Raw genomic sequence first — 27,086 nt, 5'->3', positions numbered from 1 at the left:
ATTATCATCTCAATACTTCAAGGTAGTCTTTTGTTGAACGGAGAATTGGAGGGCATAATTCCAGATTTAACTTGTATGACCTTGATTTGAGCTGCTCTGTATAATTCAATGTCTGTCCACCTCAGCGGGGGCTGTGAAAGAAATGCATGTAAATGATAGATGACTTGTCATTCATCACTGTCATCACCTTGACACCCAGGAGGAAATAACAACCCAGCCAGGGTGTGTCACTTCCTGTATGCAGCCACTTTGTCTTTGCCTAAAACCGTTTAGCTGTCAAGTTGAATGTCAAATACTATACAAAGACACACATGCAGAAACTCAAAAACAGATGCACAGTTATTATTTATTAATGGAAACATCTTTACAAAGCACATCGTTTGTCTTGATTAGAAAGATGCAGATGTTTTCGTGGTCTCTGTAACGTTCTTTTGTCAGATGTCATTCAACTTTTCAAATTTATGTAATAACTAAACGCCACCAAAGTTCCTCAGACTTGTAAAACATTATGATTCCTTACCCAAATACTCATAAAATACTCATATTTAAAGGCTTAGACAAACAGTTTGGTATATTTCAGCCCATATACTAAATATTAGGTATACATTGTACCTCACATTATTGCCATTTACAAAGCTTACAAAGTTTTAGATGACTTTCCTTCCTTTCAAGCAGCCTTTTTTGTTCAATTTAATTTCTGTAAGGAATGAAAAACCATTCACAACTTACATTTCTTCATCTCAACTTTGAAGTGGTTTTAATGGAGCAAGGACTCTCTTCAGAATCCTACTGTCAATGACTCAATTTTGAGTGTCAACTACTGAGCTGTAGCCTCTTTATGTCAACAAACAACCAGATTCACATTATTCTTTTGAACAACATCCGTCGTATCAGCTTATTTTTGGCCATTTGGTTGTGATTTTTGACAACAGAACTCATAATGTAACAACTTCAGGTGCTAAGATGAAGTATTTTTTAGTTTTGAAAACCTTGCCATGATAAGAAAAAAATAAACCTCTGCTTCTGGATGATATTCATAGTGAACTGAAATTAATGGATGTGTAAGATGGGAAATCAGTCTTGTAAGTATATGGTATACTTTGTAAAATAGTAAGAAGTAACAGTAAATTGTACATAACTTGTAGTTAATGGGATAAAACATGCCTAACCACCCGTAAGGTAATTTAGTTATACCTGATAGCTTGTTTGGGGAATACATATTGACTGGCCATTGACTCTTCTTCTGACTTCTGCTGGTCAAATGTTTGTTTGGTAGGTGATTTAAAAGAACTGTAAACAGTACATTTTACAAAGGGTAACTTAATAATAATTAGTTATAAATTATTACTGTTGGGAAAAGTTTCTGGGATTCCTTCTTATTCAACATTAAGAAGACAGTTTAAACTGAATGTGACGTAACATGGGTGAGGTTTCATAAACAGATAAGGCTGCTGTATTTGAAATCTTGAAACCTGCAGTAACATAATTTTTTGACCACAAAAAAGTTTTGAACACAAGAATGATATATCACCTTATGTACACATCCAGTAGTTACGGAGAAACATTATCAATCATTTGGAGTTGTGGTTTTGGCCACCTGATAAAAGTAAGTCCAATATTCACCCTCTTTTAGCTCTAGTTTTGGTCTCTACCAACTCCTGACTTAAATTTCTGGCTCTTCAGCTGCTAAATGCTCCACTATGTCCACCAGCTTTGTGTGTATGCATATTTGTTGCTGACAGAGAATACATACATTAAAGCTGCAGCTGAACTATAAAACTATAAAGCTTCGTAAAGCCGCAGGGACCTGCATATTGAAGTGACATTCTTGTAGGTTTATCAATCCGAATTATCCCTTTCACATTGTCAGTGTTTTCCACTGTCATTTGATACAATGTTATTTTACAAATGTCAATTATAGCTGCTTTCAAAATGTCACACACAAACACAATAATGTGTTTTTAATTGTATTAACAACCATGCCAAGGTATAGGGCACAGAGGACTAAGGCTTTGGCTACACAGACAATACTTGTTAGCAGGATCAATCCATTGTTGGTTTTTTGTCTTTTCATGGGATTTGTTGACAATATGAAAAGTATAGAATATTTCCGGACCTATCCTTTTATTGCGAGCAAAGGGCAACACTGTCTTCCTTGAACAATACATTTTATTGACTGCACTTAAAACTGGCTGTGGACCTGCAGGCGTGGCAGTGCCAAGGAATTAATGGTTGGGATGCTGAGTCATGACCTCTTTCATCCTCACTCTTTGCAATCGCTCTCTACTGACAGCTGTCTGAGAAATGAACAAGTGAGCTGCTGCTTTCTGGTTGTTCAGCAGGGTGTTCAGTTCATATTTCATTCACACGTTGATTAATTCTGTGGAAGGAGGGAGTCTAACGTACCTTTGACTAAAACTGTTCTCCTTCCTCCGACAGTGGAGGGTGACAATCCTGTGACCTTCACTTCTTACATCCTGACTCACGGTCCACACAACAGGGTTAATGGCCCTAGCTCCCAGGAACGCCACACCGTCCTTCAGCTTGACCCTTAAATAGAAAAACAAAAAAACAAGGGAAAAGTATTAAATTAGATGATACTGGAACTGTCACCAGAACTCGTAAATTAAGTTTCAGAGCTTCAGAAGCACACATGGCCTATATTTTACTCTCTTTTCTCTGTCTCACACAAATTAAAACACACACAAACATGTCAAAAGAAAGAAAGAAATGAAATGATGTGGCACTTTAAATTGTCTCTCACAGAGGTCACAAAACAAATACTTCAAACGCTCATGGTCTCTCACACTGACACACAGGCAAGAAGGACATTAGACTAATTGCTGAAGCTACAAAAACATGCTTTTACTAATATAAAAGCATTAAACTGAAGCTATAAAAGAAAAGAAAAACTTTTGAAAGGGGACTTTTGATGGTAGATCTTGAGAAAATCATTACTATACTCTTCTAACAAAATGTGGTTCACAAAGGACTTCTTTCTACTTTTGGACCTAATCCATTTTGGATAGTATACAATATAGTAAACTAAAATAATTGTACTTGGGATGAATATTGCTTTAGGAAAGTGAATCTGGCAGGTACAAGCTAAATTATTTCATTAGCAGTGATGAAACATAGCATCAGGACAACAGATGGCATCTTGGCTGAATTGAAATAATCACCACTCAGGGGTAGTAGGCTCAAATTAACCTCTGCGGAAGTCTGTTTAACAGCAATAAGAGTACATAATCAAGGAGTCTTACATGACAAGTCATGTTTTACCCTTGTAATATCCCAACATCAGGACCCTCAAATTCCTTGTGTTTGACAATAAACACAGATTCTGGTTCTTTATGGACACCTGGGGTTTTAAAAGGACTCCAATCTCTGCAGCCTCCAAGCCACCTCTGCCCCACCCTTTTGTCCCCCTATCACTTCCATTAGTTGTGGTCAGAGTATGTGGGAGGCCATACAGGTGCAGAAGAACCATGACCTCCTCCTCTTTCAGCGTACTGACACGCTGTTGCTCTCCTCCTCCTCCTCTTCTGTCACATGTAATTACCATGAAGTACGTGAGTGGCTTTCAGTACTTCCTTTCCAACATGACAAATTGCTCTTGTTCAAACCACTGGCACGAATGGGGCAGAATATATTATGTGAGGAAAAAGAAGGAAATAACGGAAAGGAAAAGAGAGATCTGAAGTAAAACACCAACAGCACAAAAAGGTGAGGAAGAAGAAACATTTCTATTCAGTTAAACATGAATGCTGGGTAATTTTTTCCCCACATCAAAATAATTGGAGACTGTCCTCGCTCTGGAACCGCAAAAGACTTGTAAAGGATGAAGGAAAAAAACTGAGCCTTAACTGGGGGATAATGACATGACAAACCATGCAGCAGTCCTTAGAAGAGCACAGTCATTACATCTTCAGTGTTCAACCGGTCTTTTTTGATCTTATCCAGGCTGCTGAGGCGGTAATAACTGGCCTTGTGTTGGTCTCCGTCCTTACGAGCAAAGATAAAGGCAGCCAGTGTGGAAGACACAGGCAATAACTAGGAGGAGAAGACAGATTGCCGTATGCCCTCCTGTTTCCCTGTCATCACCTTAGCCACAGCACAGTAATTACTACAAACTCACAAGCAGGTTCGACACTGACAGTTTACAATGGGGGGAGCGTTACAAAATGCCAGTAATACATTGTGTTTTCACAAGTGCTCAATTTTGATTACCAGTTGATTGTTCCAGTCATTTTACAAGTAATAAATAATTGATTAACAAATGAGAAAATGTGCTTGTTTTAGTCTGTTTCCTATCATTATCAATATAATTCTTCATGGGTACTTTAAAGGTCTAGTTTGTAGGATTTGGCAGCATCTAGAGGTGTAGTTACAGATCACAAGTCCCTCGCTTCACCTTCCCCTTCCAAGCGGGGAAGGAGAAACACCCCTATCTAGAGCCAGTGATTGATTTGTCTCTTCTGGGTTACTGTAGAAACGTGGCGGTTCAACTTGGCGAACTCCATGAAGGGCGTCTGTAGATTTAAAAGGCTCATTTTAAGATAACAAAACATAACGATTCCCAAATTAATGTAATTACACACTGATGAAAGAATGCAATTATTCATGTTATATTCCATTTCTTCCAATAGATCCTCCTTAATGTTATACACTTGTGGTGTTTTAGCACTATGTTTGGCATTTTATAGAGTAAATGAGATATATAGAGTAATCAGTTAATCAATGAATAACTCGTTTATAGATGGATTGATTGGTATTGATGTTAAATGAACTCCAGTGTCTACATAGTCCACAGCCCTGAAACTCTGCTGTCTTAATGGCTAACCTTCCTTTTGTTCCTTTCTTCCTTTCTTTCTTTCCTAATATCCATGTTCCCCAGTTTCACAGCTGTCTCCTCCTTTCTCTTATTTTCTGTTTCTTGTTCCTGCATCGTGCTCACTTCTATTTCTCTCACACATGCATTAGTTAAGGGGGCTCAATTAACAAATGGCATGTTGTAAATGAGATTGGTTTGGCTAATATGATTTCTGGTGAGGGAGGAAGGGGTGGGGGGGGAGGCAATAAAGGAAAGCAATTTGAAGGAAGGCCCCCTTTCACATGCATCAGCACATGAAGCAGCCTCATTAATTCCATGAAAACCTGCATCAGTGGGATGAGTATTTACAGATGAGATGAGGTTGTCAGAAAAGACAGTTTTCAGCTCTCTGTGATTGATGCTTAGAAATGACACCCCCAGGATGGCCACTGCCCAAATAACATGTCAACACACCTTACGGTCTGGCATGCCTCTTGCATGCTGAATGAAACACAAATGCACATTAATATTAATGCACTTTACACAGCAGGAAATGAAATAGGATAAAAACAATTCTGAATAAAATAAAAGACTGTGTGATGTGTGTCTTGTGTGCTAAAAAAGACACCATATAGTATACATGGTAAACCATTAAGATAAATATATTTAAGTAACAATATATTATCAATAAAATGAGACCCAAATTAAAATGCTGTGAGTAACCAAGCTTCTAAAAACATTCTAAAACATTGAATAGGAGACAGCAGATTAGAGTAATGACCTGAGTACTGCCCGGAATTAATGTTCTGATGTGGCCATGTAAGTCCTCTATTTCATTGTCATTTACAACAGAAGATTGTAGAATGAAATTTAGATATAGTTCCCTTTATGCTACTTTTAACAAAACAAAATAAAAAATTGATTAATGAGTTATAAAAATGTATAATGAATTGTTGAGGTCACACAGCCTGAAGGAAGAAGCTGTCTTTAATTCTTTTATATAGAATTCCTTATTTAGTGACAGTGTTGGGAGGGAAATATCTGGCTCTATAGATGCTAAGTGCTCCGCTTTGGTCTCAAGCAGCGGTCTCTAACTTTGTCTGTCTGTTGTGTGCTGCTAAGCAAGTAGTGCACAATGTGTTTTTAGAGCTTTATCACTGAAAACAGCTGCCTGCTACAGCAGAAAAATGATGTACGAGCGCGCTGAGAGTGAACCAAAACGTAAAGCCGAGGGGAGCTGCACATTTGGGTGATTATTCTCTGTAGGGTTCACTAGAAGCGTACTCGTTAGCATTGTCACATTGCTTTCACATTATCATTTAATAGCTATTATTGTAAGAGAAAGAATAAAGAATCATAATAAGTATCAAAAGTGAAAGCACTCAGCGTTATATTATTACATATATTATATTGCATTACTACCACTGATGCAATAATGTGTAATCAGAATTTTTATGTTGTTACCTGTATAAAGGGAGTCTAGTTTTTGGTAGTCTCATTTATAGAAATTAAAATATTTTACAAGTCGATCATAAGTTTTGTATGAAAAATCTGAACCTACAAAGTAACTAATTAGCTGTCAGATAAATGTAGTGGAAGTAAACTTCAATTACCTCAAAAAGTACAGTAGTTGAGAAAATGTACTTTGTTACATTTCACCACTGTAAAGTGAGTAGTGAATTACTGTAGAGTAAGTGAATGTCGAACACAATCCTAGTCCCTATGTCCTCGGGACCACATAAGAGTCAGAAAGTTATCCAAGACAAGGTGTGACAAATGCATAGGTTTAATAATAACTTGACAAACATATTTGCACTGTACTTGGAAATGAATGAAAAATAGCACGTTTTAGGCAAAGTAAGTGACGAGCAGGATGCCTTTCCTTGAAAGCAAGTGCACCCAATTCAAAGCATCCATGAAATGGGAAAAATTGCAGGAATGATTACATGCTGTCATTCAAAAACATGTTCTATACTTGATGCCAAAATGGGCTCTCTTGGTTGTCTTGACATTACAGTAAGTGAATGAGGGGAAAAAGGCTTACATTAGGATTGAAGAAGAATCAGACTGTGTGTGGGGGAGGGGGGTGGAGGGTTTGTTAGGAGTGAAGGTCTTTATGTTGAGCACAAGGATGGAAGGGATAGCTGGGTGTTGAGCACAAAGAGGGGATGGTAGTTTACAGAGACCAGCCAGGTGGATTAGAATAGACAGGTGTTGTATCAGTGTGGATGAAAAAGGACAGAGGACGGCAGAAAAAAACATTCAGGAGAAGAGAAGAGTTGAAGACGGGGCTTTACTTGCTAAGAGGCTAGAATGAGAACTTGTAGTTGGCATTGACATTTGCTGTCCGCTCTGCTCTATATAGAGAGATATATCAATGTAATCTTGAGGCCATTTGCAAGGTTATTTCGCCCACTAACCTTAAGGTTAAAACAATGATAATAAAGATGAGAATAAACAGGAGGAAAACAGTTACCTGCATTGCAGCCCAGGTAATAACATAGCATTACTCTGGTGAAGTTGGAGACACACATCTGAAAGAACCAAATAACTTCTCACACACACATATATACATACACACACACACAGACTCCCGTCTTGGTCTGTGTCTATATCTGATATAATGTTAACACATTGGCAGAGAGTGGGCTGGTGGACAAAGGTAACCTTTAGTGGAGATAAATGAAAGTGAGAACAATTGCTCTGATATCAGCTGCACTACAAAGAAACCACCTTTAGCTCCTACATCACAGAAAGGCTCCTGCAAAGCGAGAGACAGATGGAGAAAAGCTGTAATACAGATGAGCCACAGCACTAACCTGCAAACCTGCATCATTACCCACTGAAATGTTTAAAACCACTGAAAGACAAAGCCCCATAGCTGACAAACTGGTCTGGCGTTAGTTAGACAAATCTGAAATGCACAATAACTCATGGTTGAGCGTATTTCCCAAATTAATTTTAAAAAGGTATTTTAGCGTAATTCAATTACTGACAGCAGGGGAAATTGGCCAAATCACATTGAGCTAGTTTACTTGGCCTGTGTCCCTTAATTCTCAAACACCTGCAGCTAAATCCAGTTATGAAATAAACACACAAGCTGTTGGGCATGGAAACCAGGCTTTCTTTATGTGCCCCCCCCCCTTGTCTCTATCTCTCTTACTCAGAAACAAAATAATCTCCATCACCTCAGGGGAAAATTAAATTAGATAGTGGCCAATGACAGGTGAACCAGGCCAGGAGCTGGTTCAATAAATTAGTAAGGTGAAACAGGGCTGCGCTGGAGATGCTCTGAGTCAATTAGCTGGGGAATAGTTGTCGGTGGAGTGTTTGTAGGGGTGAGCGGACACAGGCAGATTTTGAGATAAAGACAGAGCTAATTCAATTAATGAGTTTGATGCTGTTCTTCCCATTATCAGAGCTAGTTAAAAGTGTTGGTGCGTGGCAACGCTGCGAACGGAGGACAAGATTAACACAATCAGATAAAGAGCGCTTGCCAGACAAAGCTCATCTCCACCCATGCTTTTCTGCTGCGTTTTCTCTCTGTCTCACTTTCACGTCTTTCTTCTGATCTCCCTCAGTCTGTCTCTATCTGCCCCCGCCCAGTCTAGCTTAGGTGCTGCTCTATATTTTAATCAGAACCAAAGATCTTGCACACTGTTTGTCACCTCATTTCAGTCAGTGAACATTCATCAAGTATTTTGAAGATCTACAGTACTACAGAGCGTGTGCGTGTGCAGGAAGTCTGAATCCTTCTTAGAGTACAGTTTGGCCTAGCACACCTGTAATTAAGACTTTATGGTGTAGGAAAACTCTATTGAGTTTTTAGTCACATAAGTGGCTACTTTCAAAGGATGGTCAGACAGTCCAGACTGAAATATTGAAAAATCTATTAGATTGTATGCCAGGAGGTTTTGTACAGACATTCATGGTCCCCAGTGGAAGAAACCTACTGACTTTGGTGACCCCCTGATTATTCCTCAAGCGCCACCATCAAGTTGACATTGACACATTTTCAATTTAGACTTAGACTTGCTTATTTTTACTAAAGCTCCACTTTATTACTCTCTAGCCTTTGTAATCCTCACCACTGTATGTGTTTGAGAATTAATCAATGAACAAATCCATGGACTTTTAAACTTCAGACCAAGCTGAAAATACTGGGGATGGACACACTGCTGACACCTACAATACAGTACAATCCAATCCAATAACCTTGCAACAAATACTACCTTGTCTCTAAGCTGTATACAGTCTGTGCTGCTTGGCTCAACTTGTTCAAAAAGGAATCTGGGTTTGAAAACTTTTTACTTAGAAAAAAAAGATTGAAGGAATGTTTGGAAAGAATGATATATTGAAGCAGGCTATCATCACCTAACGTCCCTCCACACCCTTTAATTTCCTCTGGATGTTGGTGGAAAAGTGCTGTTAGAAAATGAAGCCTTGTGTGAGGCTTATCCGGTCCTTCACTTTACCCTTGTCAATTTCACTTCTAGCTGGCATTGGCCGCCTCCTCATCTCACTATTCTTCACAGATAATATCTGTGTGATCGAAATCAGACAGTGAAGTGATGTGCTTTGAGGGGTACCAAAGCTGTAAAGGGTTAAAAGCTACCCATCTTTCATCAAGGGACAAAAATGATCAAAGGAAGTACTTCTTAAAGTGCTACTGAGTCATTTCAACGTTGAGTGGATTGTATTGAGTGCTACTTAATTGAGGAGATGCTGACTGTCACCAAACACAAGACATGATTACAATCAGGTGGCTATAAGAAACAGTAATGTACGAGAAAAGCACAGACTATTTGATTTTTACTCAGAGAGGAGAGGAGTTGATTGCCCTTCAGTGAAATTCTCTCTTCATCCATATCTGGATGCCTGAAAAACACACAGAGTGGCGATTCCTCATCAAAACATCTCTTTCACAGTATTTTTTTTAATTAAAGGGAAAAGCAGCCAGATGACTGACATATGGAGCCTGGACCTGAGGTCTGGGAACAAACTCCCGCCTTTTAAAAAAAGACGAAGAAGTAACTGTCAGAGGAGTGCAGCGGACTTCAAATGAGAGGAGGTTCAAAATGTGAGCTGGCCATCGCCTCCTGACATGAACGAATCCATGACAGATCAAGAGCAATCATATGGGCAGGAGCACTGAGAAATGAATCAAATTCAGAAAAGCCCCTGGGCTTCTCTGAGGAAAGGAACATTTCATTTGAAAACCTGAGCAAGGTTTCAAACATACAGTATATCTTAAATGCGCCTTAGTGGAGAGAAAATCATTATCTTGCTCAATGAATAACAAAACATATAATTTGGATCCCACGATCCTCGTGTTCTACATTCTAGTGCCACAATGACTAGCCTAGTGATTCTCCCAAAATTGATGTTTTTCACTCTCACTTTCGTGCCTCAGCCGATGCACAAATGGATAGCACTATTTATGATTGTAAGGAAATAAAACATTTGGTCATAATGGCTGAAAAACAAAGTACTACTTCAGCAGTGGGTGTCATTGAGGTGTCATGCTATATGAAGGGTTTCACATTAAAAGGAACAAATTAGTCTTACTTCAGTCACATATTATTGAACAATAAATAAATAAAGCTAATGGAATCCCTAAAACATTATTTTGCAAGCAAAGACCTCACGAGTGCTATGATAATAATAATATGATGAGAAAGCACTAATGTTGAGCCCATTTCTGCATAATGCATGGCTTCCGTTTTGGATGCCAGAATGCAACCCATACATAAGCTATCATAGAGGGGGTGTGAGATGTAATTAAGGCATTATTTACTTAAAAATGGGAAGCAAGGGAAGAGAATGAGGAAAAAAACAAAATTGTGGCTCATAAAAAGCTAGATTTGTCAAAGCCTATAGCTTAAAGCAGTCAATTATTTTGTTTTCCTCACTCTACCCCAAGCTCTCATTATCTCCTTACATCATATTATATTTAAGGTTATTTCCAAAACTACATGATTGTCTGAATAAAGAAACAGGCTGGATGTGGGTGGTTATTGACTGAAATGACAAAGAGCTCCGTGTGTGTGCAGTTGCTGTATACTTGAAAGCGGGCCAACGGGATGATGACACTGAGGGGTGTGACAGCGCAACACCCACTGTGGCCAACAGCAAGTCACCTCCAGTAAATCAGTAAACCGGCTCTCCTCATGATGGAAAACTTAAAATGTAAAATTCAAGAACATTACCAATCTGGTGCCCTACATGTAGGATATCACGACCCTCATTTGCGTCACAGGATTTGTAGAGCTAGCACGGGATTTCAGATTAACATAAAATTTGAAATATGTGTCACGATGGTTTTCCTTTTTATTTGTCATAATTGCAGAAATGTTCGCCAAGCAGTGTACTCAAAACTTCCAGTTTTTCATTTGCTTTAATGCTGGATTTCAGGAACTCACTACTACTGCTGCTGTAGATTAGCTGAAGAAATGAGGTCATGTTGTAGCAGACAGAAGCTTGATTCCTATGGCTGCCATTTGAATGGAAGCCTAGCCAGTTAAAAAGCGGATAGGGCAAACACGCAGACACTGTTTGCAGTAAAACCTATTTGACATAAGGTTGCATCCAAAGGGATAAAAATTAGTCTTAGCATTGGATTTGTTGGGCCGGACGGATGATCCAGGACTGATCCAATATTTGGATGGATACAGAAGGGAGCCAAGTAGTGTAATCTCAGGATGTAGTGGGACAGATTATGGCAAGTTGGTAAACCTGATGTTGGAAGGGTTATACAGATTAACACTGATGCTGCAGCGACCGGGCACATATTAGTACGCAGTCATCCTGATGACCCTGATGAAGGCCACAAGCCAAAATGCATGTCTGCTTATAAAGTTGTTTATATTCTTTAGGTGCTGCTTGAGTTTTGACCTCTTAAGACTTTTTCCCTTCTCTATGCACATTTGAAGTAGGTGGAATTGTGCCAGAAATCCCTATTCTGCTTCCACATACATCCTTAGATCCTTGGTTCAGACAAGGAAACACTTCCCAATAAAAGAAAGACACCTCAGGAAGAGCAACAGACGAGGATGGTTTTAAGGGTGGTGCTTTCAAATCAACTTGTGGAAGATCTGGCTGACATTGCAAAAGCCTTAGTGCTAAACTGTATAGCCCACTCATATTTCCCTACATGCTGTAGGGAGGGCAATGTTGGTCAGTTGGTCGATCCACCACCGCTCCAGGCTGAAATATTTCAGTAACTACTGGATAGATCGGCATGCAGTCATCCTCATGTTCCCCATAAGATGAATCTGAATTACTCTGGTCATCCCGACTTAAACTGTAGCACGACCAGGTAGTTGACATCTGTAGTTCAGTCAAATATCTCAACAACTGCTGGATAGATTGCGATGAATTTTGCTACAGATAGTCAAGGTTTCTTGAGGATGGATTTAAATGACTTTGGTGATCCCAGCAGGTCAAAGCTTTCACTTCATTCAAATATTTCAACCAATGGATTGGCACCTTATGGAGATTTGTAGCTCCCAGACAGTGTAGCATGTTAACATGCTAACATGCTCAACTAAAAAAAGGAACAAACATAAACATATTTTCTTAGCATTAAGCAATGTTGTGCCTAATTACACCCTTGCAGAGCTGCTAGCATGGCTATAGACATAGTTCTGTCACACATGCACATGTTAAGTGGTACATATGATTATCAATACAGGTGTATATGAATTTTGTTACAATTGCATGAACTTATGTCCATGTCAATGACATTATGAATGAATTAGGTAATTTGAACCTAATTTTGCTGGTACTTTAGTTTCTTTTAGTTTCAAATTATTTCCAGACAAAAAATATACAGTAGTGCCAGAAAACAGCTTTTGTAACTTGCACATCAAGGAGAGGAAGAACAAAAATTCATAATTGCCATATGTATGCAAATTACATCAATCTGAAACCATTACTGAAACAATTAATCTTTGGCAATCACTAAAACATTTTAATCACTATCGTTACAAATGGTTGACTATTCATTATGCCCTCTAATTAGATCATAAATTGTATGAATACACTGTTGTGGGAGGTTTTGAAGGATGTGACACACTGGGGACAAACACAAAAGCCAGCTAGGACTGATGAAGTGTGCTGCATTAATGGCACTGGGAGCCAGGGTTGCTGAGCAGGGACTAAATGCCTGTTCTCTCCTGACTTCATCTATGAATGATTTATTGACTGACTGGGGGCTCTAGCCTGCAGATGTGTGGTCAGGTGATGCAGGTGATCAGGATCAGGGGTCAACTGTCACAGTGTGTCATTCAGCTGTCCTGACGTTGGGGACTACGGTACCAATATCCCTGATGTAATTGATTAAATGCTTCCTGCTGGTGCGGGTGGGCTGAATGAGTCCTAGCAACAGTAGACACATTCTTGGTCTTAATGGCATGTGTTGTTGTATTTTCCAGTGTTGTGACATTTGTGCGAAACTGTGGGAAGGCAGTACAGTAAGTGCTGGAGTGGCAACGTGACAAGAAAGATGACACCCACCCTGTTAACCAAACATTTCAGACAACGTGACAAGAAAGATGACACCCACCCTGTTAACCAAACATTTCAGACAATGTCCGTCTAAAAAACTGCCACAATTGTGTCACAAAATGTTTGCAAAGTGTGAGAGAATTGGCTCTTAGGATGAAAACACCAAATTCTATTTTCGCTTTCAATCACAGGCTCAAGGTTATGTTCACATACAATCTCAGCTAACCTCCTGGGACAAAATAAAGCATTTGTCTGAAATAGTCTGACCCAATCCTCTGCATGGTGCATATTTGGAAAATTCACAGCTGCGATTGCAGGTAAATCAATTCAGTTGTCATCTGTAAAACCTGGCATGTCAACCAGTACATTAGCCCCATTTACGCTTCAACATGTGCACCAGTGGACACTGCTGAAAAGTCACACCATGAGCAGGCTCCACCACATACAGAAGACAGGGAAAGGACCCAAGTCACTACATAGTCATCTGGCAGAGTTTGAAGTGTGTGTGTGTGTGAAAGAAATTAGGAGTGAGATGGCAACACCGAGACAAAGAGAGGTAATCAAAGAGAAGATAGAGGGATGATTTAGGGATTGAATGATTGACTTTGATGAAGGCCTGGACAGAAAATCAACAGATATTCTCTGTTGGCTGCTGTGCATTTTCTTTTGTTACAAAAGGATAAGAGAGTTTGTTTTTTGAGTAAAATACTATCCTACCACTCTCCTCACAAACAAAAAAAAAATTGAAAATCATTTGGGGATTTACAGATACAGATATTTTTGTTTGATTTTGCTGAGTATTTTGCAAAATGGAGCTTTGTTATCAGTAGCATCAAGAACAATAGACTTCTCCAAAAAACATCTTGTCTCACCCTCTCCCAGACTGTCTTATCCTCCTCATCCCTTCCTCTCTAACTTGTTATTTTTCTCCCAGTTTCCCTCTCAGGGCACTGATCAGAGATCTGAGACTTAGTAGACATATAAAGAAAAACAAACTCTCCTCATCACTATGTGTCTGCAAAAGTAAATATTGTGTTTTTTTGTTGTTCTCAGGAGCAAAGCTAAGTCAAACTGCATGGCACATATTTGTGTTGACACAGGTTTTTCCTGTAACTCAGAGCAATGCCTGATTTCTAAATCTGACATACTGTGGAGGTAGTGAAAATTACCAGCACGAAAGGAGAAATTCACCAGAAACTTTTTAGTCTACTTTGGCACCTCTTGCAGCTATTGATTTGCATTGTGGTAATATTTTACATAAGTATTTAAATGAACTGAAAAGGGCGCCTGGTTAGCTCAGCTGGTAGAGCTGGCGACCCATGTACCGAGGCTGAGTCCTTACTGCAGCGGCCCAGGGTTCGAATCCAAACCTGCGGCCCTTTGCTGCGTGTCACCCTCACGAAATGGTTCACCCTGCGCTGTTCATGGTGTGCATTTTAGAGTGGCTTATTTTGCACATTACATTCCATTTACAGAGAAGGCAGGGTGATATTTAGGTGAAATTAACCGCTTATATACAAGCTAATGGTGGACTTCATAGTCTCATCAGACAGAAAAACCATTAGTTTATATACTAAAAATAATATATATATTTTTTTAATCAAAACATGAAGTGTGACCTGTGTGCAGCATTATTAAAAAATGTAGGATTTAATTTCAATCCCATTTCAATGTGATTATTTATTAAGAGACATTAAGACATTTCCTGGATTCCTGTCAGTTTTTTAGTAAGTCATTTTGGCACTTTCTTGCAAAGCTTGCCCTAATTTGCATAAAGTAAACATTTAGTCTATTTTCTCAATCTGCAGGTCAGTCCTGTGTTGCCTGCTACGCTACAATGCCTTAAAAAGAGATTCATGGCGCTTTCTATTGAAAATAAATGGAATGAGCCATTTCAATCACATAATGCAAACAGAATTTTGAAACTACCACCAATATGCTATTTGATGACAGATATGGTACAGTGTAGGGATGTCATGATAATCGATACTTCTGTACCAAGTCAATGCCAAAATTCAGAAAACTTGACGGTAGTCGTTTTTCTACAGTACCCTAGTAACCATGCATGGATGCAGTTCTTCCAGACCTGATTGGGCAGCATATATGCCTACAAATATTGTAGTCTGCTGTTAAATTCCATAGGAAGAAGTGCAGATGTACAGGTGATTTAACTTGCAAAGCTTTTGTGCGCAGTGCTGCTGTCTGTCTCTCCACTCTGCTGTGCTGTGTGTGCAGGAGCTCAGCCCTTCCCGCGGCTGTGTTTCACTGTGGGGGCGAGACAGACAGCGGTGGAGAGCAGCAAGTGGAACAAAAGCCTTGTGTACAAAAAGCCAATAAGATTAATTAATTAATGTAATCTGTGCAAAAGATGTAAAGACAAGGAAAATAAACACTTATACAGTTCATTTAGGTAACTCAAGCAAAGCTTGCAGGACACTATTAAAGGAAGAGAGGAATTCCAGTGACAAGATCAAAAAAAGATTAGAGAAAGTTTGTTAGGCTATTTTAAAGCCTTCTTTTTTATTTAGTAAAGTATTAAAAAAACAAGGTTAGCACACTGCTTAAACTTAGAAGCAGGCATTTTTTTCTTATAGCAATGGAGAGCTATTCACCTGTATTATCTAGGGAAATACAAGTATGGGATGGCGACTAAGTTTCAGCAGATACTAGTATTAAATGGGGATTGTGGGGCATCAGGACACAATTTTTTTTTTTACCATGGTATCAAACTAGACATCAAGAATTGCGGAATTTCACTGGAATTAACTACTAACTTTCTGATATTGTGACATACGTAATACAGTGTGCCTGTTAGTTTAAACTGTTTCGAACAACTAGTCATCCAAACAAGGAGAAACAAGTGAATGACTTAAAGATAATTGTATATTATAACATAAAATATGGAATGATTAAGTCTTGACAGTAAGTCTTTGGTGCTTAGATTACAGGGACATTTTTGTGATTGAGCAGCAGAAAAATAAATCATTTTCCTCACAAATAAAATAGGAAGAGATTGGGACACCGCCGTGGCTGAATGGTTACGATGCTGACCATGAACCCCCTGGTTTGAGTCCAGCAGCAGACCTTTGTTGCATGCTCTCACCTTCATTTCCTGTCTTCTCTCACTATCTAATAAAGCCATAAAATGCCCCCAAAAAGGTAAGGTAAAGAGTTGGAGTGAGAGACACATTTTTGTGGCACTATAACAACTAACTACTTTTGCATTTGCTATTCAGACAACAGTCGTTATTTGACCCAGTCCAAGAGGTTTGAGCAAACGACCAATGCTTCTGTATTTCTAGTGAAGACAGACTTAAAGGTCCAGTATGTAGGATTAAATCGCATCTATAGTTGCAGACAGCCCTATCAAGAGCCAGTGTTTGGTTTGTCCCTTCTGGGCTCCTGTAGAAACATGCCATTTCAACATGGAAGACTCCATGGAAGGCGACCCGTTGCATCTGTAGATAAACAGCTCATTCTGTGTAACAATAACATAATGCTTCCTGTATTCAGGTGGTTATACACAAATGAAAACGTGCTTATGAATATTATACTCCACTTCTGCCAATAGAGCCTCCTAAATGTTACACACTGGACCTTTAATTTAACCACCAACCCCTGCAGAGTAATTTATGATACTGTATGATTGAATTGATGGTCTTACGTGTGCACACATAAAAACACATGCTCACGCAAGTGCAGGACATGTCATGCCCTCTCTTCACTTTTCACTTCCTCTGCAGGAGTCTAAGCCTCTCTTCAGTGTGCTGCAGCAGTAATATGGCACCAGGGGAATGGGTGGCCAATTCACTTCTCTCCTGTATGTTGGTAGAATTTATCAGCCAGCTCCATGCCCTGAGCACTGCTTCCACTTCACAGGGCCACCAACACCTCAACTGCCACTGGATGTTTACACTGATCCTTTCATAGAGGACTCCCTTGGGCTGCTGCTTCTGTTTGTGTGTTTTGTGTATGTGCATGACTCCCTTGGGCCACAACACAGGTTCAGACCACAGTCAAACACTGCGTGCCAGGGAACAACCGATGAAATAGTGAACAAGGACAAGTGGTCATTCAGGCCGGAACCACCTTGACGTGAGCAAGAGCTATAATGTAATGGATAAAATATACATTTTTATGATTCACACTATGTACTATATACTAAAGCTATGACCGTAGTCTATGAGTAGGACATGGATTAATTCTCAGAGCAAATTACTGTGGCTGCAATTAAAATGAAGGTTGTTTCAATGCAACCTTTTTCGAGCAATTCAAACCAACTGTTGCTGTGTGCGCCGAGGTTCCGTTCCATTACGTTAGTCTGAAAGCTGGCATTTAAACTCAGAAATGTGTTATAGTTATAGCTGAATTCATGCTTGACACAAGGGTTTAATGAAAGTCTCGTCATGGATACCTATGATGTGGTTTTGATTTGTGCTTCAATCTCAGATCTCATCCGTTGTTAGCTTTGCTAGATGTTGCTAAATGTTGCTTGTCTCTTATTAATTTGCTTCATGTTGTCTTCACCATCAATCTCCTTCACCATCAGAAACTTGCTGGATAAAAGACAAGCATCTTTGTAGCCCTGAAGCATGTTAGACTATGGCCTATTTACAAAGCCTACGCATGTAGCCGCCATATGGTGTAACCCTGTAACACAGAAGTATAAATTCAGCTTTAGTGACACCAGAAAAGATGAAAATACATAAGGCGTGGTGCAGCATTACTTGCTTTTAATCCCTGTAATAAATCACATTTTGTTTCCCCCCTTGGGTTCATTGCACTGATGATGCAGGATGACAGCCACAAAACTACCCAATGAATAAATTATAGCACAATGTCAACACAAAGTGGACCAGAACTAAAATACAACAAAATATCACTTTTTTCTTCGGTCTAGACCAACTTTAGTTCAACTTGAAGGGTGAAACTGTTGTAAAGAAACATGACTAAATAGCACAGATTAACTCTGTGAGGGCAAAAGGCAAAAATACCACCCTCAGGTATTTTTGAACCTTGGTTTGCTCCACAACTCCAGTTAGGACTCAGAAATGGGAAAGCAGAAAATCATCAAATTATTACTTTTTTAAAGAACTATTTATCACAAAATTACATCTAAATGACATCAAAAAAGACAAATTGTGTCAAAAGGGAACTCAGTTATATTGTAAGCTCATCTTTTAGCATCATCCACAAAAACCAAGCTCAACCCATCGTTAAATTTTGAGGGTAGTGTTCTCTCATATACACACTCTTGAGACACATGCTCTTGAGTCTGTTAACTAGCATTCAGTAGCACTTAGCGGAGCACTGAGCAGTCAATATACTGCAGCCAAAATTTAACACATTCGCATTTTTGCCAAAAATATGCTTGAAATGTCTTTCATTAGTGGCCCAGCAAAAGACAGATACGCAAACAACACATTCAAGTCTCCACTGACCACTCTGTCAGTAAGACAGCATTTAGCTCTTTCTGCTTCCTGTTGCTCATTTCATTCCATGTCTCTTTCAGGCCGTGACACAAACCACCAGCAAATGGCAGAGACAGGGCTATCATTTTCTTTGGCGGCACATTAATTAGCAAGAGACTCACACGAAAAAGATCAAAATACATCATCACACAAACAAATATGTATTTTCACAAGGCTGCCATATTTATCATAGTCTTATGACAGGTATTGTGGATGTGTGTACTCGCATACAGTCACACACATCTGCAACTTTCACCTTGATTTTTTTTCACTCACTAATTAAAGCTGGGAACAGTTCTTGTGAGTATTGAAATCTGCAAAAACACCTCAACATAACAACTTTCCCCACCCTGAATGTTGCTAATTCATGCTGCAGTTTGTGAGGAAAATGACACGGAAGGAAAAATCGCTATATTTGGATGAGTTGGTGGGTGAGGAGACGAGGGCAACTCTAAATTCTGCAGAAAGAGATGAAGGTGAGTGAACTTTGTAAGAGTGCAGTGAACTCCAGGTGAGCTGTGACTGTGCACTAAAAACTGATGAACTGAAATCATGGCACAAAGCACTATTTTACAGTTTTCTTGCCATCTTTGGCCAGGATTATTATTGTTTTTATGATTTCCAACGTGATGTCAATGGTCCTGATTCTGCTTGTAAAAGTTAAATGTGCTTGAAATAATCTTAATGAGAACGATGCGCAGCAACTAGACCAGAAAACAAATGAATAGAATCATTTAACAACAATTTAACAAATAAAACAAACTGGAACAGACTTGGTCCAGTCAGTTGTGACCTCCAGATCATAACTATAGTTGGCCCATAAATCGGAGGCATACCCGGATTAACACAAACACATAAACACACACACACACAGACTGTTATTGTGTTTCCAGTGAGTGAGTTTCTCGCAATGCTATCAGGGCGAGCCACATGAGTGGTCATGGCAGTGTGGACCCTGTACTGGGAGGATGGCTTGTAAATGGACTGGAGCACATTTCATGATTCTCATGAATACACCACGCAGCCACTAAGTAACTGGAAATAATAGGGAAAGAGATTTGATGTGTTTGTGCAAGCGTACAGTTTTGTGTCAGTTTGTATGTCAGGAAAGTGAGACAGAGAGAATCAGAGTGAGTCCTCTGGGCCATAACACAGCTCGTCTGTACTGAGAAAAGTGGAGTGACACCGTCAGATCGCTTCCAGTCATCAATACTGTGGGCCAGAGAATGGCCAGCTTGAGAGTAAAAAAGGGTGAAATGCTTATCCAGGACTTCACAAGCCTTTACATATGTGGTAAAAATAAAGAAGAGCACACAGAAAATGTACATCTACATTGTGACTGATGCCTCCTCCGGGGTTTTTGCAGCAGCATTTGAACCTCAAGTGCCCGACAAAAATGACAGAGAAGGCTGAAACACTGCTGTGCAAAAGACAAAGGGAGCGTCACTCCAGAGTGAAGGCACCATTTTATATTAGTTATAATAGACTTGAAAATGAGGCAGCCTAAAAATGCTGTCATTCACATAGTATACACACTCAAAAAGTATTTTCTTCTGGGAAAACCTTGACGTCATCTACATAAAAGCAGATATCACCCTTGCACAATTGTTTTCAAGGAAACATCACACCTAATCTTATAGATTTCTGTATTTGTTAATGATTTTAAACTCAAAAAGAAACGTGTAGCAATACAAATACAATCTGAAATGTCAAATATTTACAATTTCAATGATACTGAATAATTTCTTGCTTCTTTGCTAATATTTTATCTTAGTCAATGCACACAGAAGCTGTCACCAGTAACCATTAAGATGAGCAGAGCATTTGATAACATATGTAGTGCATGTATTTCTTAATACTATATCACTGTATTTATAGCATCTCTTTAAATGCAGTAAATCCAAAGAATTATTTAAGTTTATTTTAGTTCACTTTTGGTTAATTAAACAAATTAAATTATAAAAGCTATAGATTGACTTATTTATTTTTTGTTTGTTTTCAGGCTTATCTGTTCGAATGAAGATTAATCATACTGACGGCCCTTTGATATCAAATGAACAAAAAGCTATCTTTAATTAGGTTTGATCCACCTACTAAAAGGTAAGTTCTCAATACAGTGATGAGAATTTCAGCAGCACAACATAATGAGATCAGCCCATCTCTTTAAATTTAAAGATCTGACACATTTTTTAACTTCACCCTTTTTTGCAGTAGCACTGTCCATTTACAGTCTTTGACTACATAGTAGCACTATGGAACAATGCATTTATGAGTGGGTTATTGTTTTGTTTGTGCTTAGTACAGGAGGATGCATATGAAAGCATGCAGTTGATGGGACATCCATCCATGCTGATGGTTTCTTGCAATTGCAATGACAGAAAGGCAGCAATGTGCCAGCAAGAAGACTGCGAGCAAATGTGGATGGAAACAATGAAGAATATTCAAGAATTGGCTTTTTTTATATTTTTGAGAAAGGAAATGAATTAAACAATCTCAAGGATACACACAATGGTGAAAATAGGAATAATGGTAATAGAAAGGAAAAAGCCTATTTTACTTAACGGGTGTTTATGCCTGATGTGGATGGAACAGAATGATGAAAAAGACACTCATTTTAAAAAGGCGGCTTTGCAGCTGAATTATTGAGTTGAAAGCTAGTGAACAGGAGAAACTAGATATCACTTTTCAAAGACAGCAGACATTAACATCACTCAAAAAGAGACCAGAAACTGCAATTTTTTCCAAATCACAGCCCATAAATTCCAGTCAGAATGTCCCAGATTTTAGACTATTTACTGTCAGTCCTCCATCAGAAATAGAAGACATCAACTGTGGTAAACTTAAAACCACCCCGTCAATTAATCATCATCTTTCTGTTCAAATATTTTATAAATTTTATCTTGTGAGATTCATTCTCATGTTGCTCGAGTTGTCATTCAGATGTTATTTAATGTAACCGTCTCTAAGCTAATAACAATGTTTTATGTTTTAAGATGTTTTTGAGTTATAACCAGTGAGTGCTGGTCAGTTACACAATATCGCCTCTTTCATTGACCTGTCATTCTTTTTATCCTTTCAGTCCCACTTTTCTTTCACTCAACTCTACCCAGCAGGACTGCAAATCACAAAAAAACAATCATACAGATCACATGCATTGCATACTGCCACATCTGTAGATGTACTGTGTGGACACACACAAACAGTCCTTTGCATCTTTCTCTCACCAGCGTACACACAGTGACACACACACATGCAAACCCCTGAGCAGATCAAGGCTTATCCACCCACAGTGGTGGTAGCCCTGCAGGATGATGAAGGCTTGGATCCAAAGTACCAGCTTATATCTGCAGATCAATGGCTGACCTCCCAACCAGCTACAGCCAGACTGACGGACTCTACACAGCTTAAAGCCAAGCCAAAGGCACTGCTCCAAGCTGCATGCTGAATATTATATCAGTCTAATGATTCTTCCCAGAAGCCCAGACTCTGTCACCTCGACAGTTCGTTTTTTGCTCTCTCTAGGTCTTTGTCGCTGTCTTTTTTCTTATTTTTTGTTGTCACTGCCTCGAACTCTGTATTTCTGCCTGTGTCTAAGAAGGGAAGGCGACCTGCTCGGGGGAATGAAAGCAAAACACATAAAAGAGCAATATTTTCGGTGGAGCAGAAGGTGAATTTTAATATTCTGTAACATAACTATCATTTTCAAAGGAAAGAAAGTGCTTTGTATGAAACCAGGAATGATACTGCCACTGTAAGAAACTATGCAGGGTTTTGTTCAGACATCAAGATGCCTTAAACCTCCTTGGCCAAAGGCAATGCTCTTGGTCAACCAAGCATAAACTGCATAAACAGTATCAACATCGGACTGGTTTCAGAAAAATACAGTTAAAACAAAACACACAAAGGTACAGGAGGATGCATGTAAAAGCACGCAGTTGATGGGATACACATCCATGCTGGCGGTTTCTTGCAGTTAATATGACCCATGTTTTTTTTATGTATCAATGCTCATGGGCTGTTTTCGGGTTCTTTGATATGTCTATTAGGGCTATAACAGCAGCCACATGCAGACCACGTGATGTGTAGATTGATGCATGTAACGTGTAACCGACGTTCAAAAGCATGAGTTCCGCCAAATTTTTTTTAGCCATAACCGGTTGGCAACATGTGCTGAGGTTAGCACAACAAGCTGATTGGCGTGTGAGTCTGTCACACTAAGTGAGCGCAAATAAAAGCAGGAAGTCCCACCTACATCCTTTTAAATCTGTTGTCTGGGAACAATTCGGGTTCCCGGTCAGCTACAACAGCAGTGGAGAGAGAGTTGTGGATAAGATCAGTATGCAGTGTTCATCACAGAGATGAAAAGAAGCGTGTCCTTATGCTTTTGTTTTTGTCCCCCACTGTACTGATCTCACACCAACCCGTAAACCTTAAACCGGGATATGAACCAAAGCATCACTCTGGTGAACTGTTACTCCTCTAATGCCTCTATGTGCATGGATTTGGTATCAGATCAGTGATTCTCAACAACCAGTCCATGCAGTGAACTGGACGGCACCTCCTGCACATTTAGTTCAACGGCATCTTCCTCCTCATTTCTGTCATTCCATTAAAGCTGATTATCCTGTCCATCAGCAGGCAGTGAGCACTTTACCCTTCCCGACCTCACACCTTTTGTGAAGCAGGTTTCTCCTTTGTCAGTCACAAAAACAAGATTTTTGAAGAGAATAAATGTAGGAAACAAATAATCTATCTGTGTAATATTTGGTATTAGAGGTGGCAATAGCCCCATAAACTCAACTCACTCTCTCTCTGCCTCCCCTCCAGAAGCTGTCCGGGGCTTCTGACAGGTTTTTTATGATAGATGTCTTGCGCCCTGACTTTTCCTCTAGCGCCATCATGAAGTGCACATTTGTACTTTTGAGTGAAATATCTTCACATTTACTTTCCAATTTGTCCAGTACTTTGGTTCATGACCAAGTTCATCCTCAGCTGTGCTTTACATTTAGCTAAGTCGCAACTGTTACCATGCTTACACTGGGAAGGTAGACATGATATGCGTGCCATGCTAATATTGTAATTGTGAGAATGAGAGTGAGACTGTAGCTCCTTAGTCGTCTGCTATCGTTATAAGTTTGCATTAGTATAGTAATGTTACTAATGCAATTAGTAATTATTTGACAGTGCCCAGCTATTTTGAGAGAGCAAGAGGAAAAAAAGCTCAAGCAGAAAAAGAGCTATGGCAGAAGAAAAAACACCAGAAGAAAAGAAAAAGTCAGTCAACAGGCACAGAGGTAACAGGCTTGCACAGATAACACCAGGCCAACTGCACAAACAGATCCTTGCTAATTTAGAGACACAGCTCCTTGATTTATTCAGCCAAAGCAAGGCATCAATTGTAGTTTAAACAGCAAGTGTTTTTTTTTTATGTCATCTAGGACGGCGGCTGCCTTTAAATGACTAGTCTCCATAGATTTAGGTTTCCATAGAGATAGAGTTTTATGGTTCAAATGTGATGTTTTGTGAATGGAGCCACAGTTCACATGGGGTATTATTCAAGCAGGTTTTCTCACCGTGGGGCGAACAGAAAATGTTTTTACTTTTTACAGCGTTAACTAGCAGGATAATCGTAGCCGCTGCTTCCCTTCTATACGTCTCGCTTCCTGACTTCTTGTTTGTTGTTTATTCGACTGTGTTTCAATCTTTGTGCAACTCTCCAACCCCTCTGTGAGTCTTATAAATAGTTGGGTTGAGTTAGTGACTGTCAGTTTCTAAAAACAGGCTCCCGATGTATGACAAGCACGGCATTTCATCTTTTCTCCCTCTCTTTATTTCTTCGCCTCAAGTCCACATTAAAATATGCATGACTTTGAGTTTGTGTTACAGCTGTCAAGTCTGTGGGATCAAACTAATCAAAGTAAATCCTTATGAGAAACATCAAGGATAAACAAGTGATTAGAAGGCCAAGTTTGTGATTGTCTGGGAGAGGGAGAGAGAGAGAGGGAGACCAACCCACAGTTAGCCAGCAGAGCTTATTCTGCCAGGACTGCTTCACTACCTAATCCCACCCTGTTTGTCAACCCCTCTAGCCCTACATATATCATCTTCAACTCAGATTGCAGGAGCTCCAGTTAACAGTGTTGCAGAAGTTGGAGTAGAAGTGTCGCCTGAAGATGTTAACAACAGTGTGATAAGCAAAATAATTGCAGCAGCAGCTCCAGTAGATTTATAATCACATTTCCATCATTTCTAGGTTATTTGGGTCGAGGTTTAAAGCATCAACACTTATGTGTGATCGTAATCTGCACGGTACATTCAGAATATAACGGCTGTAGACAAGTGAAGGTTATAATGATTGGCCAAAATCACACATTTGTCCCAGAGGGATTTATGGTACGTACAGCATACACTGCTATCTCTGTTGGTAATGGTAGTGTAACAAATATAAGAGCAGCCATTCATTATTTGACTTGTTCTTTGGGTGTAAAGCACATTAGCAGTGTCTTGATTTATCAATTACTTATCACTGAATGTTCATAAATGGATACAGAATTTAAATAATATTCAAAAGGAGGTATCAGGCAACTCTTCCACCAACGAGTCACCAAACTTCAAGGGGGGGCGGCAGTGGCAGAGCGGGTCGTCCACTAATCAGAAAGTTGGCGGTTCCATCCCCGGCTCCTCTCGCTGCATGTCGAAGTGTCCTTGAGCAAGATACTGATACCTTCAAGCGCGCCAACATTGCTTGGCTGGTTGAGTCTTCCCTTCTGCATGAGGCCAGTTTGGCGACCTTGCATGGCAGCCACTGCCGATCAGTGTATGAATGGTGTGTGGATGGGTGACGTGTTGGCAATGTAGTTCGTTACAGGGCATGAGTGGTCGAAAGACTAGAAAGGCGCTAATCATACCAGCCGTCAGTCCATTTTAACTTCCAGCGCGTCTCACTCTTCTGCTCCCCACTCGCATTTGGATTTCAGTGTAATGGTTGGGAGCATTTGGTTTTGTTGGTACTTTCGAAATGGTTCTTTGCTCTCTCTTAAGAGCCTATCCAGAGCTGACATGGGTTTGTTTTCCTTATAGCAGTGCTGCATACAATGTGAGCACCTGTCATGTAACTTTTAGACTGCATGCATAAAATTAGCAGTATTACAAACGAACAGCTTCCATGAGTTGTAGCATATTGCGTGAGGGTGCATCCACCAACCAAACCCCCTGTTTGTAGTTTAAGCCCAGCAATAACCCGATAAGTTATTTTCTGTTGAATTTTAATAAAGCTCCCGATTCCCCACTCACTGTGCAACTTAAGTCCGGAGATTGGTTGGCCAGAGGCTCGCATTGTTGCTTAGTAAAAAAGTAACTTACAAGCTCTCTGCTTCTTGCAGTCTGACGAAGAATAGCCACGTGATTTTTCACGTCTGCAGCCTGATTCAAAATGCAACTGAGACTTAATGATCGAATCCGTACATTCGGTCAACCTTTGTGTTGGTTTGCTAAAGTGCTGGGCTCTCAGTAACTAAAGCCTTGAGACTGTGACATTGACTTTCTTCTCTTAGCCGACTACCGCGGAAGGCCCATCTCTACCTCAAGTCCAAGAGTCAGGAATTAACAGGAGCGACAAGTGACCCTGATGTGTAGTTCGTAATCAAGTCGCATGTGCGGCCTCTGCCTGGATCTTTGGACAGCAATAAAATCACATAGCATCGCAATCCCCCAAACTAACCCTCGTCTCCATGACAAGGGGACATTACCGCAACCATCTGCAAACAACAACTACCATTTAGCCAGGAAACCATAATGAAGAAACTGCGTGTTATACCATTGCTGCAAGTCGCAAAAATGTTGATACTCGAACCAAATCACGCAATGCAGCCCTTCGTAAGTTGTGTTCTTCATGATGCCCACCTCACAAGTGTCGCTCTCCTTTATCTGACGCCTTCTTCTCCTGCAGACATGGTGGCAACACCCCTGCGCTGTTCAGTGGGACGTCTTACCCCACCGCGCCACCATTTGTGCTGTCGTCAAGTTTCCTCAGTAACCTACTCCGTTTGTTGTGTTACGACAGCTCTGTCCAAGGCGCAGGGGGCTAATGGGGAACATAACACTGGGTGCCAAACACTGCCCAGCTGTCTTTGTTCTACACAAATCGTACGGGATTACTCTTTGTCTACGTCGAGGAGAACGACAACGACTCTTCAATTTCCAAACTGCACAATACTTAATTAGTACACAAGCTGAAAACATTTTGAGAAGCTGTGTGATGAGAAAATAGATCGTTGGCGGGAAGAACTGAACTG

At 39.8% G+C, this 27,086-nt stretch overlaps 1 protein-coding gene across 1 annotated transcript in view; it reads right to left on the bottom strand.

The window, feature by feature from the left end:
- The window catches only part of LOC118332862 (transmembrane protein 132C-like), a 122,836-nt gene that overhangs the window by 39,912 nt on the left and 55,838 nt on the right, over nucleotides 1–27,086 (bottom strand). Inside the window, exon 4 of the mRNA XM_035668296.1 lies at nucleotides 2,368–2,550. Coding sequence (XP_035524189.1) covers nucleotides 2,368–2,550 — 183 coding nt within the window. The remainder of the gene's footprint in view (nucleotides 1–2,367; nucleotides 2,551–27,086) is intronic.

This window comes from Morone saxatilis, unplaced genomic scaffold, assembly GCF_004916995.1.
Source record: "Morone saxatilis isolate NCDOM2014 unplaced genomic scaffold, NCSU_SB_2.0 Contig21, whole genome shotgun sequence".
Lineage (NCBI taxonomy): Eukaryota > Metazoa > Chordata > Actinopteri > Moronidae > Morone > Morone saxatilis.
The sequence above is the reverse complement of the archived record's forward strand: the minus strand, read 5'-3'. Positions and strand labels throughout refer to the sequence as shown.